Raw genomic sequence first — 15,972 nt, 5'->3', positions numbered from 1 at the left:
CATTTGTGCTCCTTTTTAAACGTCTCCTTTGTCCTTGTCCCTCTGCCCGTTTCTTTGTTTTCATCGTCGTCGTTGTCGTTGTTTATGTCGTTGCTTTACACAGCTACCTACGTGGTCTGCCTTAGGCAAATCATGTTGCCTGTTTGTTTGGGGGGCACTTTTCTAAAGTTCTATTGCAACGTTTTATCCTTTTTTCTTTACATCCTTCGAGCCTTTTGACGTTTTGATCCCATTCTATGATTTTCTGCAATGGAAGTGGCTTTGAGAGTTTGGGGGGAGGGGTATGGAGATGCTGGGAAAAGGGAGAAGGACGTTACAAAAGAGGAAGCAGTACCTTAGAAATTTATTTTAAAAAATCAACGGATCCTGAGAAAATTATTAAAAAATCGACGAGCATTTCAGTATCTATAGAATATTATTTTAAAAAATCCAAAATAGTTTCAGGACCTCTAAAAAAATCCAGGAACATTTCAAGACCTCTAGAAAATTATTGAAAAATCCACGAACATTTCAGGACCTCTAGAAAAATACTTTAAATATACACGAGCATTTCAGGACCCGTAGAAAAGTATTTAAAAAATCCACGACAATTTCAGGACCCTTGGAACATTATTTTAAAAATCCACGAGCATTTCAGGACCTCTAACAAATTATTTTAAGAATCGACGAGATGGCCAGGACCCTTAGGAAAGTTATCAAAAAACCAGGAGCATTTCAGGACCCTTGGAAAATTATTTAAAAAATCAAGAGTAGTGCAGGATCATTGGATAATTATTAAAAAAAAAAACACGAGCATTTCAGGACCTCTAGAAAATGATTTAAAAAAATCCATGAGTATTTCAGGCTCATTGGATAATTATTTAAACAAATCCATGAAAATTATTTAAAAAAATCAGGACCTCTAGAAAATGATTTAAAAAAATCTACGAGCATTGCAGGGTCATTGGATAATTATGTAAAAAATCCACGAGCATCATAATACCTTTAAAAATTATTTAAAAAGTCCACGAGCATCATAATAACTTTAAAAATTATTTAAAAAGTCAACGAGCCTTTCAGGACCCTTGGAACATTTTTTAAAAAATCAACGAGCCCTTCAGGACCCTTGGAACATTTTTTAAATAATCAACGAGCTGTTCAACACCCTTAGAGAATTATTTAAAAAATCCACGAACTGTTCAATACCCTTAGAAAATTATTTAAAAAATCCACGAGCTGTTCAACAACCTTAGAAAATTATTTAAAAATCCACGAGCTGTTCAACACCCATAGAAAATTATTTTAAAAAATCCACGAGCTGGTCAACGCCCATAGAAAATTATTTTAAAAAATCCACGAGCTGTTCAACACCCATAGAAAATTATTTTAAAAAATCCACGAGCTGTTCAACACCCATAGAAAATTATTTTAAAAAATCCACGAGCTGGTCAAACACCCTTAGAAAATTATTAAAAAACCCATTAAAACACCCATAGAAAATTATTTAAAAAAGCCAGGAGCATTTCAGGACCTTTAGAAAATTATTTAAGAAATCCCCGAGCTGGTTAGCACACTTAGAAAATTATTTAAAAAAATCAACGATCAGGTCAACACCCTTAGAAAATTATTTAAAAAAATCCACGAGCTGTTCAACACCTTTAGAAAATTATTTAAAAATCCACGAGCTGTTCAACACCTTTAGAAAATTATTTAAAAATCCACGAGCTGTTCAACACCCTTAGAAGACTATTTAAAAAATCCACGAGCTGGTCAAACATCCTTAGAAAATTATTTAAAAAATCCACGAGCTGTTCAACACCCTTAGGAAATTATTTAAAAAATCCACGAGCTGGTCAAACATCCTTAGAAAATTATTTAAAAAATTCACTAGCTGTTCAAGACCCTTAGAAAATGATTTAAAAAAATCCAGGAGCATTTCAGGACCTTTAGAAAATTATTTAAAAAATCCACGAGCTGTTCAACACCCTTAGGAAATTATTTAAAAAATCCACGAGCTGGTCAAACATCCTTAGAAAATTATTTAAAAAATCCACGAGCTGTTCAACACCCTTAGAAAATGATTTAAAAAATCAACGAGCTGGTCAACACTCTTAGAAAGTTATTTAAAAAATCCACGAGCTGTTCAACACCCTTAGAAAATTATTTAAAAAATCCACGAGCTGTTCAATACCCTTATAATTTTTTTTAAAAAATCCACGAGCTGTTCAATACCCTTATAATTTTTTTTAAAAAATCCACGAGCTGTTCAACACCCTTATATTTTTTTTAAAAAATCCACGAGCTGTTCAACACCCTTAGAAAATTATTTAAAAAATCCACGAGCTGTTCAACACCCTTAGAAAATTATTTAAAAAATCCACGAGCATTTTAAGATCCTTGGAAAATTATTTAAAAAATCCACGAGCATTTTAAGATCCTTGGAAAATTATTTAAAAAAATCCACGAGCATTTTAAGATCCTTGGAAAATTATTTAAAAAATCCACGAGCATTTTAAGATCCTTGGAAAATTATTTAAAAAATCCACGAGCATTTTAAGATCCTTGGAAAATTATTTAAAAAATCCACGAGCATTTTAAGATCCTTGGAAAATTATTTAAAAAATCCACGAGCATTTTAAGATCCTTGGAAAATTATTTAAAAAATCCACGAGCATTTTAAGATCCTTGGAAAATTATTTAAAAATCCACGAGCATTTTAAGATCCTTGGAAAATTATTTAAAAAATCCACGAGCATTTTAAGATCCTTGGAAAATTATTTAAAAAATCCACGAGCATTTTAAGATCCTTGGAAAATTATTTAAAAAATCCACGAGCATTTTAAGATCCTTGGAAAATTATTTAAAAAATCCACGAGCATTTTAAGATCCTTGGAAAATTATTTAAAAAATCCACGAGCATTTCAGGACCTTTGGAAAATTATTTTTAAAAATCCACGAGCATTTCAGGACCTCTAGAGAATTATTTAAAAAAAACACGAGCATTCCCGCACCCTTCGAAAATTATTTAAAAGATCCATGAGCACTTCAGGACACTTCTGAATTTATTGAAAAGATCCACGAGCATTTCAGGACCCTTAGAAAATCCTTTAAAAGATCCACGAGCATTTCAGGACCCTTAGAAAATCCTTTAAAAGATCCACGAGCATTTCAGAACCCTTGGAAAATTATGGAAGAAGTCCACGAGCATTTCAGGACCCTTAGAAAATCCTTTAAAAGATCCACGAGCATTTCAGAACCCTTGGAAAATTATGGAAGAAGTCCACGAGCATTTCAGGACCCTTAGAAAATCCTTTAAAAGATCCACGAGCATTTCAGAACCCTTGGAAAATTATGGAAGAAGTCCACGAGCATTTCAGGACCCTTAGAAAACCCTTTAAAAGATCCACGAGCATTTCAGAACCCTTGGAAAATTATGGAAGAAGTCCACGAACATTTCAGGATCCTTCGAAAATTATTATAAAAATCCACGAGCATTTCAGGACCCTTGGAAGATTATTCAATAAATGCACAAGCATTTCAGGACCCTTGGAAAATTATTCAATAAATGCACAAGCATTTCAGGACCCTTGGAAAATTATTAAAAAAACCCACGAGCACTTCAGGATCCTTGGAAAATTATTTAAAAAATCCGCGAGCATTTCAGGTTCCTTGGAACATTATTTAAAAAATCCACGAGCGTTTCAGGAACCTTGGAGAATTATTTAAAAAATCCACGAGCATTTCAGGAGCCTTGGAAAATTATTTAAAAAATCCACGAGCATTTCAGGAGCCTTGGAAAATTATTTAAAAAATCCACGAGCATTTCAGGACCCTTGAAAAATATTTAACTTCTAGAAAATGGTTTAAAAAATCCACGAGTATTTCAGAACCCTTACAAATTATTTACAAAAGAATCCACGAAGTGTTTAGGACCTTTAAAAAATTGTTTAAAAATCAACGAGCATTTTAGTTCCCTTAGAATTTTTTACAAAATCCCCGAGCTGGCCAGAACCCTTCGAAAATTGTTTAAAAAATCCACAAGCTGGTCAAAAGCCTTAGAAAATTATTTAAAAAAATCCACGAGCCTCTCAGAACCCTTGGAAAATTAGAACTTCTACTATCATTTATATTCTTAGAAATGTTAGCATTTCAGGACCTTAGAAAATTATTTAAAAAATTCTTCAGTACCCCTAGAAAATTATTTAAAATATTTTTCAGTGCCCCCAGAAAATTATTTAAAGAATCCAAGAGCCTCTCAGAACCCTTGGAAAATTAGAACTTCTACTATCATTTATATTCTTAGAAATGTTAGCATTTCACTACCCCTAGAAAATTATTTAAAAAATTCTTCAGTACCCCCAGAAAATTATTTAAAAAATCCACGAGCATTTCAGGGCCTCTAGAAAATTATTTAAAAAATCCACGAGCATTTCAGGGCCTCTAGAAAATTATTTAAAGAATCCACGAGCATTTCAGGGCCTCTAGAAAATTATTTAAAAAATCCACGAGCATTTCAGGGCCTCTAGAAAATTATTTAAAGAATCCACGAGCATTTCAGGGCCTCTAGAAAATTATTTAAAAAATCCACGAGCATTTCAGGGCCTCTAGAAAATTATTTAAAGAATCCACGAGCATTTCAGGGCCTCTAGAAAATTATTTAAAAAATCCACGAGCATTTCAGGGCCTCTAGAAAATTATTTAAAAAATCCACGAGCATTTCAGGGCCTCTAGAAAATTATTTTAAAAATCCACGAGCATTTCAGGGCCTCTAGAAAATTATTTAAAAAATCCACGAGCATTTCAGGGCCTCTAGAAAATTATTTAAAAATCCACGAGCATTTCAGGGCCTCTAGAAAATTATTTAAAAAATCCACGAGCATTTCAGGGCCTCTAGAAAATTATTTAAAAAATCCACGAGCATTTCAGGGCCTCTAGAAAATTATTTAAAAAATCCACGAGCATTTCAGGGCCTCTAGAAAATTATTTAAAAAATCCACGAGCATTTCAGGGCCTCTAGAAAATTATTTAAAAAATCCACGAGCATTTCAGGGCCTCTAGAAAATTATTTAAAAAATCCACGAGCATTTCAGGGCCTCTAGAAAATTATTTAAAAAATCCACGAGCATTTCAGGGCCTCTAGAAAATTATTTAAAAAATCCACGAGCATTTCAGGGCCTCTAGAAAATTATTTAAAAAATCCACGAGCATTTCAGGGCCTCTAGAAAATTATTTAAAAATCCACGAGCATTTCAGGGCCTCTAGAAAATTATTTAAAAAATCCACGAGCATTTCAGGGCCTCTAGAAAATTATTTAAAAAATCCACGAGCATTTCAGGGCCTCTAGAAAATTATTTAAAAAATCCACGAGCATTTCAGGGCCTCTAGAAAATTATTTAAAAAATCCACGAGCATTTCAGGGCCTCTAGAAAATTATTTAAAAAATCCACGAGCATTTCAGGGCCTCTAGAAAATTATTTAAAAAATCCACGAGCATTTCAGGGCCTCTAGAAAATTATTTAAAAAATCCACGAGCATTTCAGGGCCTCTAGAAAATTATTTAAAAAATCCACGAGCATTTCAGTGCCTCCAGAAAATTATTTAAAAAATCCACGAGCATTTCAGGGCCTCCAGAAAATTATTTAAAAAATCCACGAGCATTTCAGGGCCTCTAGAAAATTATTTAAAAAATCCACGAGCATTTCAGGGCCCCTAGAAAATTATTTAAATATCCACGAGCATTTCAGGGCCTCTAGAAAATTATTTAAAAAATCCACGAGCATTTCAGGGCCTCTAGAAAATTAATTAAATATCCACGAGCTAGTCAATACCCTTAGAAAATTTTTTAAAAAATCCACGAGCTGTTCAACACTCTTAGAAAATTATTTAAAAAATCCACGAGCTGTTCAACACCCTTAGAAAATTATTTAAAAAATCCACGAGCTGTTCAACACCCTTAGAAAATTATTAAAAAAAATCCACGAGCTGTTCAACACCCTTAGAAAATTATTAAAAAAATCCACGAGCTGTTCAACACCCTTAGAAAATTATTTAAAAAATCCACGAGCTGGTCAACACCCTTAGAAAATTATTTAAAAAATCCCCGAGCTGGTCAACACCCTTAGAAAAATATTTAAAAAATCCAGGAGCATTTCAGGACCTTTAGAAAATTATTTTAAAAATCCCCGAGCTAGTAAACACCCATAAAAAATTATTTTAAAAATCCCCGAGCTACTAAACACCCTTAAAAAATTATTTAAAAAATCCACGAGCTGTTCAACACCCTTAGAAAATTATTTAAAAAATCCACGAGCTGTTCAACACCCTTAGAGGATTATTTAAAAAATCCACGAGCTGTTCAACACCCTTAGAAAATTATTTAAAAAATCCCCGAGCTGTTCAACACCCTTAGAAAATTATTTATAAAATCCTCGAGCTGGTCAACACCCAGAGAAAATTATTTGAAAAACCCACGAGCTGTGCAACACCCTTAGAAAATTATTTAAAAAGTCCACGAGCTGTTCAACACCCTTAGAAAATTATTTAAAAAATCCACGAGCTGTTCAACACCCTTAGAAAATTATTTAAAAAATCCACGAGCTGTTCAACACCCTTAGAAAATTATTTAAAAAATCCTCGAGCTGTTCAACACCCTTAGAAAATTATTTAAAAAATCCACGAGCTGTTCAACACCCTTAGAAAATTATTTAAAAAATCCACGAGCTGTTCAACACCCTTAGAAAATTATTTAAAAAATCCACGAGCTGTTCAACACCCTTAGAAAATTATTTAAAAAATCCACGAGGTGTTCAACTGCCTTAGAAAATTATTTAAAAAATCCAGAAGCATTTTAGGGCCTTTAGCAAATTATTTAAAAAATTCACGAGTATTTCAGGACCTCTAGAAAATTATTTAAAAAACCCACGAGCCTTTCAGGACCTCTACAAAATTATTTTAAAAATCCACGAGCATTTCAGGACCCTTGGAAAATTATTTAAAAAATCCGCAAACTTTTCTTTAATATCCAGAAAATTTCCTGCCTTAGTAACCCGCCTCTTTATCTCAAATATAAAAAATGTCATTCACTTTTTTCTTGCCACACCGTCATACCGCAGCCATGCATTTAGCTGCGAAAGAATGTCCTTCTGCATCCTGTCGGACAAATGCAAATCCTGTGCGCGTTGGTGGCTGGGGTATATGTGTTAATGCATGAGTGATAATTAAGTGGCCACAGTTTTTGTCCTCCTCCTCCGCCTGCTTTGTCATTGTCCTGCCTGAGGCTTAATGTACATTTCTCTATTTTTTTCTCCCAGTCATCCGCCTCCTCCGCCTTGAAGTTTCCGTCGCCAAACTCAAACTCCGACTTTCTTGGCTTTTGTGTTGTTTTTGTTGATTTGTCAACTCTTATTTTTTCGCTCTTCCATTTCAATTAATTTTTTAACTTTTTACTTTCTTTTATTATTTTTTTTTTTTTGTTTTTGCTGCTGTTTTATTTGGAAAAGATCCTTGTTTTTTGGTTGCTGTTGATGTTGTTGCTCCGGCTGGCGTTGCTGATGTTTGGCTTCGTTTGGTTTGTAATGCTCTTGACTTTAAAATTGTTATTCAATTTGTTGATTTGTTTTGGGTTCTTTTTTTGCTTTTGTTTTAAGGCATAAAAGGACCTCCCCAATCCACCCCACAAAAAAAAAAAAACACACACACACACTCACTCACACTCACACACCCCCAACACCAACTTTACCAACTTTCCTTTCAAACATAAATGCACTTAAATGTTGTTTCTCCATTGAAGAGAATTATTCATCTGTCACATGGAACTGTTGATGATATTGTCGGTGCCTTGCCTGGCCCGAGTCGGGCTGGGGTGGGGGGCAGGGAATGCATTTAAAAATTTGAATTTATTTTCCCTTTTGTATCAACATGTATGTGAGTTGGAGTGGGAGTGTGCGTTGATGCTCGAAGCAGGAATGAGGAAACGGATGAAATGCATTTGCATAACATCTTGAAACAAAAGTATTCAGACATATGCTACAGACTTAAGCGAAATGTAAAAATTGAACAACCATTCGCAAAAGGTATTCACCAAAAAATGCAAATGTTTGCATTATAATCTCAATTGTTTATGAGCCAGAGAAAAACCAAAAGAGATTTTATGGTTGGAATTTGTAATAGGTTTGAGAGGTAATTTTGTTAAATGTGGTATTGTGATAAAGAACTAGAAAATGCTATGCTTTAACATGGACAAACTTTTTAGTACCCTTAGGAAAATACATGGGCTAGTCAGGACGGCTTGAAATTTAAAAAAAAACCTGGACCCTTAGAAAATTGTTTGAAAATTCACAAGCTGGTCAGGATCCACAGAAAATTATTTTACAAATCCAGCAGAATTTCAGGACATTTAGGAAATTATTAAAAAAAATCCACTACCTTCTTAGGGCCCTTAGAAATTTATTTATTTATTTATTTCAGGACCCTTGGAAAATGATTTTAAAAAACTTGGAAAAGTGTCTGAAAAATCCGGGATCATTTCAGAACCCTGGGAAAATTATTTAAATAATCTTGAAAAATTATTAAAAATAAACTAAGGATCCTTTCAGGAAAAGTCATTTAAAAAATCCAGGAGCATTTCAGGATCTTTGGAAAATTATTTAAAAATATTTGGAAATTGGAATATTATTTAAAAATTTTTGGAAAACTATTAAAAAACCCAGGACCAATAAAAAATTCTTTAAAAATGCACGAGTATTGCAAGACCTTTAAAAAATATCTAAAAAAATTCAAGAGGCTTTCGGGATCATTTAAAATATCCAAGAGAATTTTCTAGACCCTTAGAAATTTCAGGACCTTTAGAATTTTTTTTTAAAAAATCCATGATCTTTTCTGGACCTACAGAAAATTACCAGGGATGATCAGGACCCTTAGAAAATTATTTAAAAAATCCAAGAGATGATCAGGACATTAAGAAAATTATTTAAAAAATCCACGAGCATTACAGGATCTTAAAAAAATATTTAAAAAAAAATTCAAGAGCACTTCGGGACCTTTAAAAAATCACCTAAAACTTCCAAGAGCGTTTCAGGACTCTTAGAAAATTATGTAAACAAATACATTCACGAACGGTAATAGAATTATTTAAAAAATCCACGCGCATTGCAGGACCTTCAGAAAATGGTTTAAAAAATCCATGATCTTTTTAGGACCTATAGAAAATTACCAGGGATGACCAGGACCCTTAGAAAATTATTTAAACAATCCCGAGATGATCCAGGTCATTAGAAAATTATTTAAAAAATCCACGAGATGATCAGGACATTAAGAAATTTATTTAAAAAATCCACAAGCAATGCAGGACTTTAAAAAAATATTTAAAAAATTCAAGAGCATTTCGGGACCTTTAAAAATCATTTAAAATATCCAAGAGCATTTCTGGACCCTTAGAAATTTTTTTAAAAAAATACATCCACGAGCGGTTTAGGATTCTAAGAGAATTATTTAAAAAATCCACGGGCATTTCCGGACCTTTAAAAAATGGTTTAAAAAACCCATGATCTTTTCAGGACCTATAGAAAATAACCAGGGATGACCAGGACCCTTAGAAAATTATTTAAAAATCCACGAGATGATCAGGACATTTTGAAATTTATTAAAAAAAATTCACCAGCATTGCAGGATCTTGAAAAATGTTAAGAAAATCCAAGAGCATTTCAGGATCCTTAAGAAATCATTTAAAAAATCTACGAGCATTTCTGGACCCTTAGAAAATTATATTAAAAATACATCCACGAGCAATTTGGGATTCTTATAGAATTATTTAAAAAATCCACGAGAATTTCAGGACCTTTAGAAATTTCTTTAGAAAATCTATGATCTTTTTAGGACCTTTAGAAATTTCTTTAAAAAATCCATGATCTTTTTAGGACCTATAGAAAATTACCAGGGATGACCAGGACACTTAGAAAATTATTTAAAAAATCCACGAAATGATCAGAACATTTAGAAAATTATTTAAAAAATCCACGAGATGATCAGGACACTTAGAAAATTATTTAAAAAATCCTCAAACATTATAGGAGCAATAAAAAATTCTTTGAAAAATCCACGAGCATTGCAGAACCTTAAAAAATATTTAAAGAGCATATTCCAGAGCATTTCGGGACCCTTAGAAAATTATTTAAAAAAGTACATCCACGAGCGGTTTGGGATTCTTAGACAACTATTTAAAAAACCCACGAGGATTCAGGACCTTCAGAAATTTCTTTAAAAAATCCATGATCTTTGCAGGACCTATAGAAAATTACCAGGGATGACCAGGACACTTAGAAAATTATTTAAAAAATCCACGAAATGATCAGAACATTTAGAAAATTATTTAAAAAATCCACGAAATGATCAGAACATTTAGAAAATTATTTAAAAAATCCACGAGATGATCAGGACATTCAGAAAATTATTTAAAAAATCCTCAAACATTATAGGAGCAATAAAAAATTCTTTAAAAAATCCACTAGCATTGCAGGACCTTAAAAAATATTTAAAGAGCATATTCAAGAGCATTTCGGGAACCTTAGCAAATTATTTAAAAAAGTACATCCACGAGCGGTTTGGGATTCTTAGACAATTATTTAAAAAACCCACGAGGATTCAGGACCTTCAGAAATTTCTTTAAAAAATCCATGATCTTTGCAGGACCTATAGAAAATTACCAGGGATGACCAGGACACTTAGAAAATTATTTAAAAAATCCACGAAATGATCAGAACATTTAGAAAATTATTTAAAAAATCCACGAAATGATCAGAACATTTAGAAAATTATTTAAAAAATCCACGAGATGATCAGGACATTCAGAAAATTATTTAAAAAATCCTCAAACATTATAGGAGCAATAAAAAATTCTTTAAAAAATCCACTAGCATTGCAGGACCTTAAAAAATATTTAAAGAGCATATTCAAGAGCATTTCGGGAACCTTAGCAAATTATTTAAAAAAGTACATCCACGAGCGGTTTGGGATTCTTAGACAATTATTTAAAAAACCCACGAGGATTCAGGACCTTCAGAAATTTCTTTAAAAAATCCATGATCTTTGCAGGACCTATAGAAAATTACCAGGGATGACCAGGACACTTAGAAAATAATTTAAAAGATCCAAGAGATGATCAGCACATTTAGAAAATTATTTAAAAAATCCACGAGCATTGCAGGACCTTAAAAAAAATATTTAAAAAATTCAAGAGCCTTTCGGGACCTTTAAAAATCATTTAAAATATCCAGGAGCATTTCTGGACTCTTAGAAAATTAGTTAAAAAAATACATCCACAAGCGGTTTAGAATTCTTAGAGAATTACTTAAAAAATTCACTAGAATTTCAGGACCTTTAGAAATTTCTTTAAAAAATCCATGATCTTTTCAGAACCTATAGAAAATTACCAGGGTTGATCAGGACCCTTAGAAAATAATTTCAAAAATCCACGACCATTTCAGGACCCTTTAAATATTACAAAAAAAAAAAGATCTGGCCAGGACCTTTAGGAAATTTGTTAAAAAATCTACAAGCATTCCAGGACTCCTAGAAAATTATTAAAATATCCACTAGCATTTCAAGACCTTTAAAAAATTATTTAAATTATAAAATATCCACGATCTGGTCAGGACTCTAAGAATAATATTTATCCACGACCTGGTCAGGACCATTAGTAAATTATTTAAAAATGCAAATCCTTTAGAAAATAAAATAAAAATTCACGAGCTGTTCAGGACTCTGGACATTAGATAAAAATCGACACGTAGAACATTCAGAATATTTTATCTACGACTTGGATCTGCGGCTTGGAACCTTTAATATGGAATTTTTTAAATCCAAAAAATTTTTGGAACTGTCCAAAAATTATTCAACAATATTCTGAAAATGCATGAAATATCAACTGTTTGGTCAACATTTTCATAAAGTTTTTTTTTAAATGACCGCAATTAGGACTCGGCAAATAATTTGACAATGTAAAATTAATACTCCAAAAAATGCCGGACCTCATCTCTAAGAAAATGATTAAAAATGATTTCTGAGACGGAATTGGATTTCTAATAAATTGGATTGGATTTCTAATAAATGAGGAAGCTTTTGTAAAAATTTCACTACAATTATCCTTAAAATATTTATGAAAAAAATCATCAGGTCCTTTAGAAAGTTATTAAAAAATACTCCAACTGTCAGGACTCATAGAGAAGCAATTGAATGTTTTTTTAACAATCCACGATTCGAACTCTCAGAAAATTTAGTGTTTATGAATTTCAAATATTTTATGAAATATCCATATATATGGGCCCAAGATGTCCAGAATATTTATAAAAAATGACGAGCTGGATCATTCCGTACCAGAGCGTAAAACTTTAAGACTATTTAGCCCTGCCCGTCCATCCGTCTGTCTGTCTGTCTGTTGTAATCAAGCTAGATCAATCTTTTGTCTCCAGGCAGGTCAAGTTCGAAGATGGGCTATAATGGTTCATAATATCGTATATCCCCCAATCAACGGTTCCTCCCGATAGTTGTTACTTCGATGATGTCAGCCACATTTTTCAATGAAATTCGGCATCAAATCAGCATAACATTCTATGTCGATTTAGCGATGCCCGTTCGTCTATCCGTCTGTGGAAATCACTCTACCTTCCGAAATTTTACTCAAATGTATATTATGCATTCAGGATATTTGGTGTTGAAAATGGACCATGTAGGTCCACGTTTTGTTAACCCCCCATATTCGGTATTTTGATGATTTCAGCGACATTATTCTGCCTATAACAGAAAATTGTTCGTGCAGATCCTCGTCGTCGTATAGCCCCAAAATAACGATACCTCCTGACATTCGACAGTTTGATGATTTCTAGCGACATTATTCAACGGAATTGTTTCAAATTTGGTATTTAAAGTTCGTAATGGTTACAACAGCCCAAGACAGGAAATTGTCTGTGCAGGTCCACGTTTTTGTATAGCCCCCATATGAAGGTACCTCCCGATATTTGGTATTTTGATGATTTAAGCGACATTATGCGCTGGAATTGCTTCAAATATGGCATTTGAAGTTCGTAATGGATACTACAGCCTAAGACAGAAAATTGTCTGTGCAGGTCTAGGTTTTCGTATAGCCCCCCATGTAACGGTACCTTCCGATATTCGGTATTTTTATAATTTTAACGACATTATTCACCGGAATTGTTTCAAATTCGGTATTTGATGGTCGTAATGGATAATACAGCCTAAGACAGAAAAGCAATCCTCGGACCAAATTCTTTCAAAAATCCACGTTTATGGAAGGTCCTTGGACAAAATTCTTAAAAAATATTCTTTAAAAAATCGAGTTTATGGAAGGCCCTTGGACAAAATTTTTAAAAAATATTCCTTAACAAATCCACGTTTATGGAGGTTCCTTGGACCAAATTCTTTACAAAAAAAATCCACGTTTATGGAAGGTCCTTGGCCAAAATTCTTAAAAGAAATTCTTTAAAAAATCCACGTTTGTTGAAGGTCGTTGAAAAATGTTCTTTAAAAAATCGACGTTTAAGGTAGGTCTTTAAAAATTATTCTTTAAAAAATCCACTTTACATTTATGGAAAGCCCTTGAAAAAATAATCCACGTTTATGGAAGGTCCTTGAAAAAATATTCTTTAAAAAATCCACGCCTTGTGGATGGTCCTTGAAAAAATATTCTTTAAAAAATCCACGCCTTGGTGGATGGTCCTTGAAAAAATATTCTTTAAAAAATCCACGCCTTGTGGATGGTCCTTGAAAAAATATTCTTTAAAAAATCCACGCCTTGTGGATGGTCCTTGAAAAAATATTCTTTAAAAATCCACGCCTTGGTGGATGGTCCTTGAAAAAATATTCTTTAAAAAATCCACGCCTTGTGGATGGTCCTTGAAAAAATATTCTTTAAAAAATCCACGCCTTGGTGGATGGTCCTTGAAAAAATATTCTTTAAAAAATTCACGCCTTGGAGGATGGTCCTTGAAAAAATATTCTTTAAAGAATCCTCACCTTGGAGGATGGTCCTTGAAAAATATTCTTTAAAAAATCCACGCCTTGGAGGATGTTCCTTGAAAAATATTCTTTAAAAAATCCACGCCTTGGAGGATGGTCCTTGAAAAATATTCTTTAAAAAATCCACGCCTTGGAGGATGTTCCTTGAAGAATACTCTTTAAAAAATCCACGCCTTGTAGGATGTTCCTTGAAGAAATATTCTTTAAAAAATCCACGCCTTGGAGGATGTTCCTTGGAAAAATATTCTTTAAAAAATCCACGCCTTGGAGGATGTTCCTTGAAAAACATTTCTTTAAAAAATCCACGCCTTGGAGGATGTTCCTTGAAAAATATTCTTTAAAAAATCCACGCCTTGGAGGATGGTCCTTGAAAAATATTCTTTAAAAAATCCACGCCTTGGAGGATGTTCCTTGAAGAATACTCTTTAAAAAATCCACGCCTTGGTGGAAGGCCCTTGAAAAAATATCCTTTAAAAAATCCACGCCTTGGTGGATGGTCCTTGAAAAAATATTCTTTAAAAATTTCACGCCTTGGAGGATGGTTCTTGAAAAAATATTCTTTAAAAAATCCACGCCTTGGAGGATGGTAAAGAAAAATAAAATAATTTCAATCCAGCTGAACATTGCAACATGTTTTTTGTTTTTACTTTTTAGGAAAATTAATATTGCAATCCTCAGAAATTAATTAATTTTTTTTTTCAACAAAGACATCATATAAATACTTACAACAAATCAATCCCATTTTGTTGCACAAACAGACACCATAATTTGTTGACTTAATTAAAAAACACACATAATTGCAGATTTTTAATATTTCCATAAATTCCATTTTTTTATTTTTGTTTGATTCGATTTACAACAGAAAAATATACACAATTATTTGATTTACAAACTAAAAAAATATGATAATGAAATTCCATGTTTTTCCGTTTTCCATCAAATAATTGGAATCTACTCTAAATTCAGTTTTTTATTAAATCTAATATTTTTTTTCGTTTTTTGGTTTATAATATTTTATTAATTTTTCTCTGTTTTTATTTGTTTGATTTTGCTTATAGCCTAAACAATACTCATATTATGTGCCGGGTTTTTTGTTTGTGTTTTTTTTCATTTATTTTTACAAATTAGTGTTTCGATTATAAAATAAAGAAACCCAAGAAAAAAATATATATTTATTTATATTTACTTTTATATTAATTTATTTAATTGCTACACCATATAAGCTGTTCGAACCAAGAATATAATGAGGACAAGAGCTGGAGCTGTCCTGCTTAGCAATGCCTGGCTGCCACTGAATACATCATTGTTTTCCAAGGATAATGAGTTGGCATCGTGTTGCATGTGTTTGCGATCGAAGTTGTTGCCAAAGCTGGGATGGTCGGGGCCTGAAATGAAAAGGGAAGAAAGAAATTTAAAAAATAATTATTTTTAAATTTTAATAATTTACAAAAATAAATAAAAAAATATATTTCAAGGTCCACAAGGCCATTAAATGTGGATTTTTTAAAGAATATTTTTCAAGGACCAAAAGGCCAAGAAGCGTGGATTTTTTAAATAATATTTTTCAAGGACCAAAAGGCCAATAAACGTGGATTTTTTAAAGAATATTTTTCACGGACCTTTCTAACAATAAACGTGGATTTTTTAAAGAATATTTTTCAACAACCTTTCCAACAATAAACGTGGATTTTTTAAAGAATATTTTTCAACGACCTTTCCAACAATAAACGTGGATTTTTTAAAGAATATTTTTCAAGGACCAAAAGGCCAATAAACGTGGATTTTTTAAAGAATATTTTTTCAAGGACCTTCCAAACAATAAACGTGGATTTTTTAAAGAATATTTTTCAAGGACCATCCCAACAATAAACGTGGATGTTTTAAAAAATATTTTTTCAAGGACCAAAAGCCCAATAAACGTGGATTTTTTAAGGAATATTTTTTCAAGGACCAAAAGGCCCATAA

The 15,972-nt window shown here is 32.4% G+C and overlaps 1 protein-coding gene across 1 annotated transcript in view; it reads right to left on the bottom strand.

Annotated features, from left to right (window-relative positions):
• LOC101894349 (cytochrome P450 6a8-like) overlaps positions 1–15,392 on the bottom strand; it is a gene marked incomplete at its 5' end in the record, with an annotated part of 35,742 nt that extends 20,350 nt beyond the window's left edge. The window contains one exon of the mRNA XM_059132273.1: positions 15,221–15,392. Within this exon, the coding sequence (XP_058988256.1) occupies positions 15,221–15,392 (172 nt within the window). The remainder of the gene's footprint in view (positions 1–15,220) is intronic.
• Positions 15,393–15,972: the final 580 nt, after the last annotated feature.

This window comes from Musca domestica, unplaced genomic scaffold (genome assembly GCF_030504385.1).
Source record: "Musca domestica strain aabys unplaced genomic scaffold, Musca_domestica.polishedcontigs.V.1.1 1181, whole genome shotgun sequence".
In the NCBI taxonomy this organism is placed as follows: domain Eukaryota; kingdom Metazoa; phylum Arthropoda; class Insecta; order Diptera; family Muscidae; genus Musca; species Musca domestica.
Note: the sequence above shows the minus strand (reverse complement) of the source record. Positions and strands in the feature narration are given on the sequence as shown.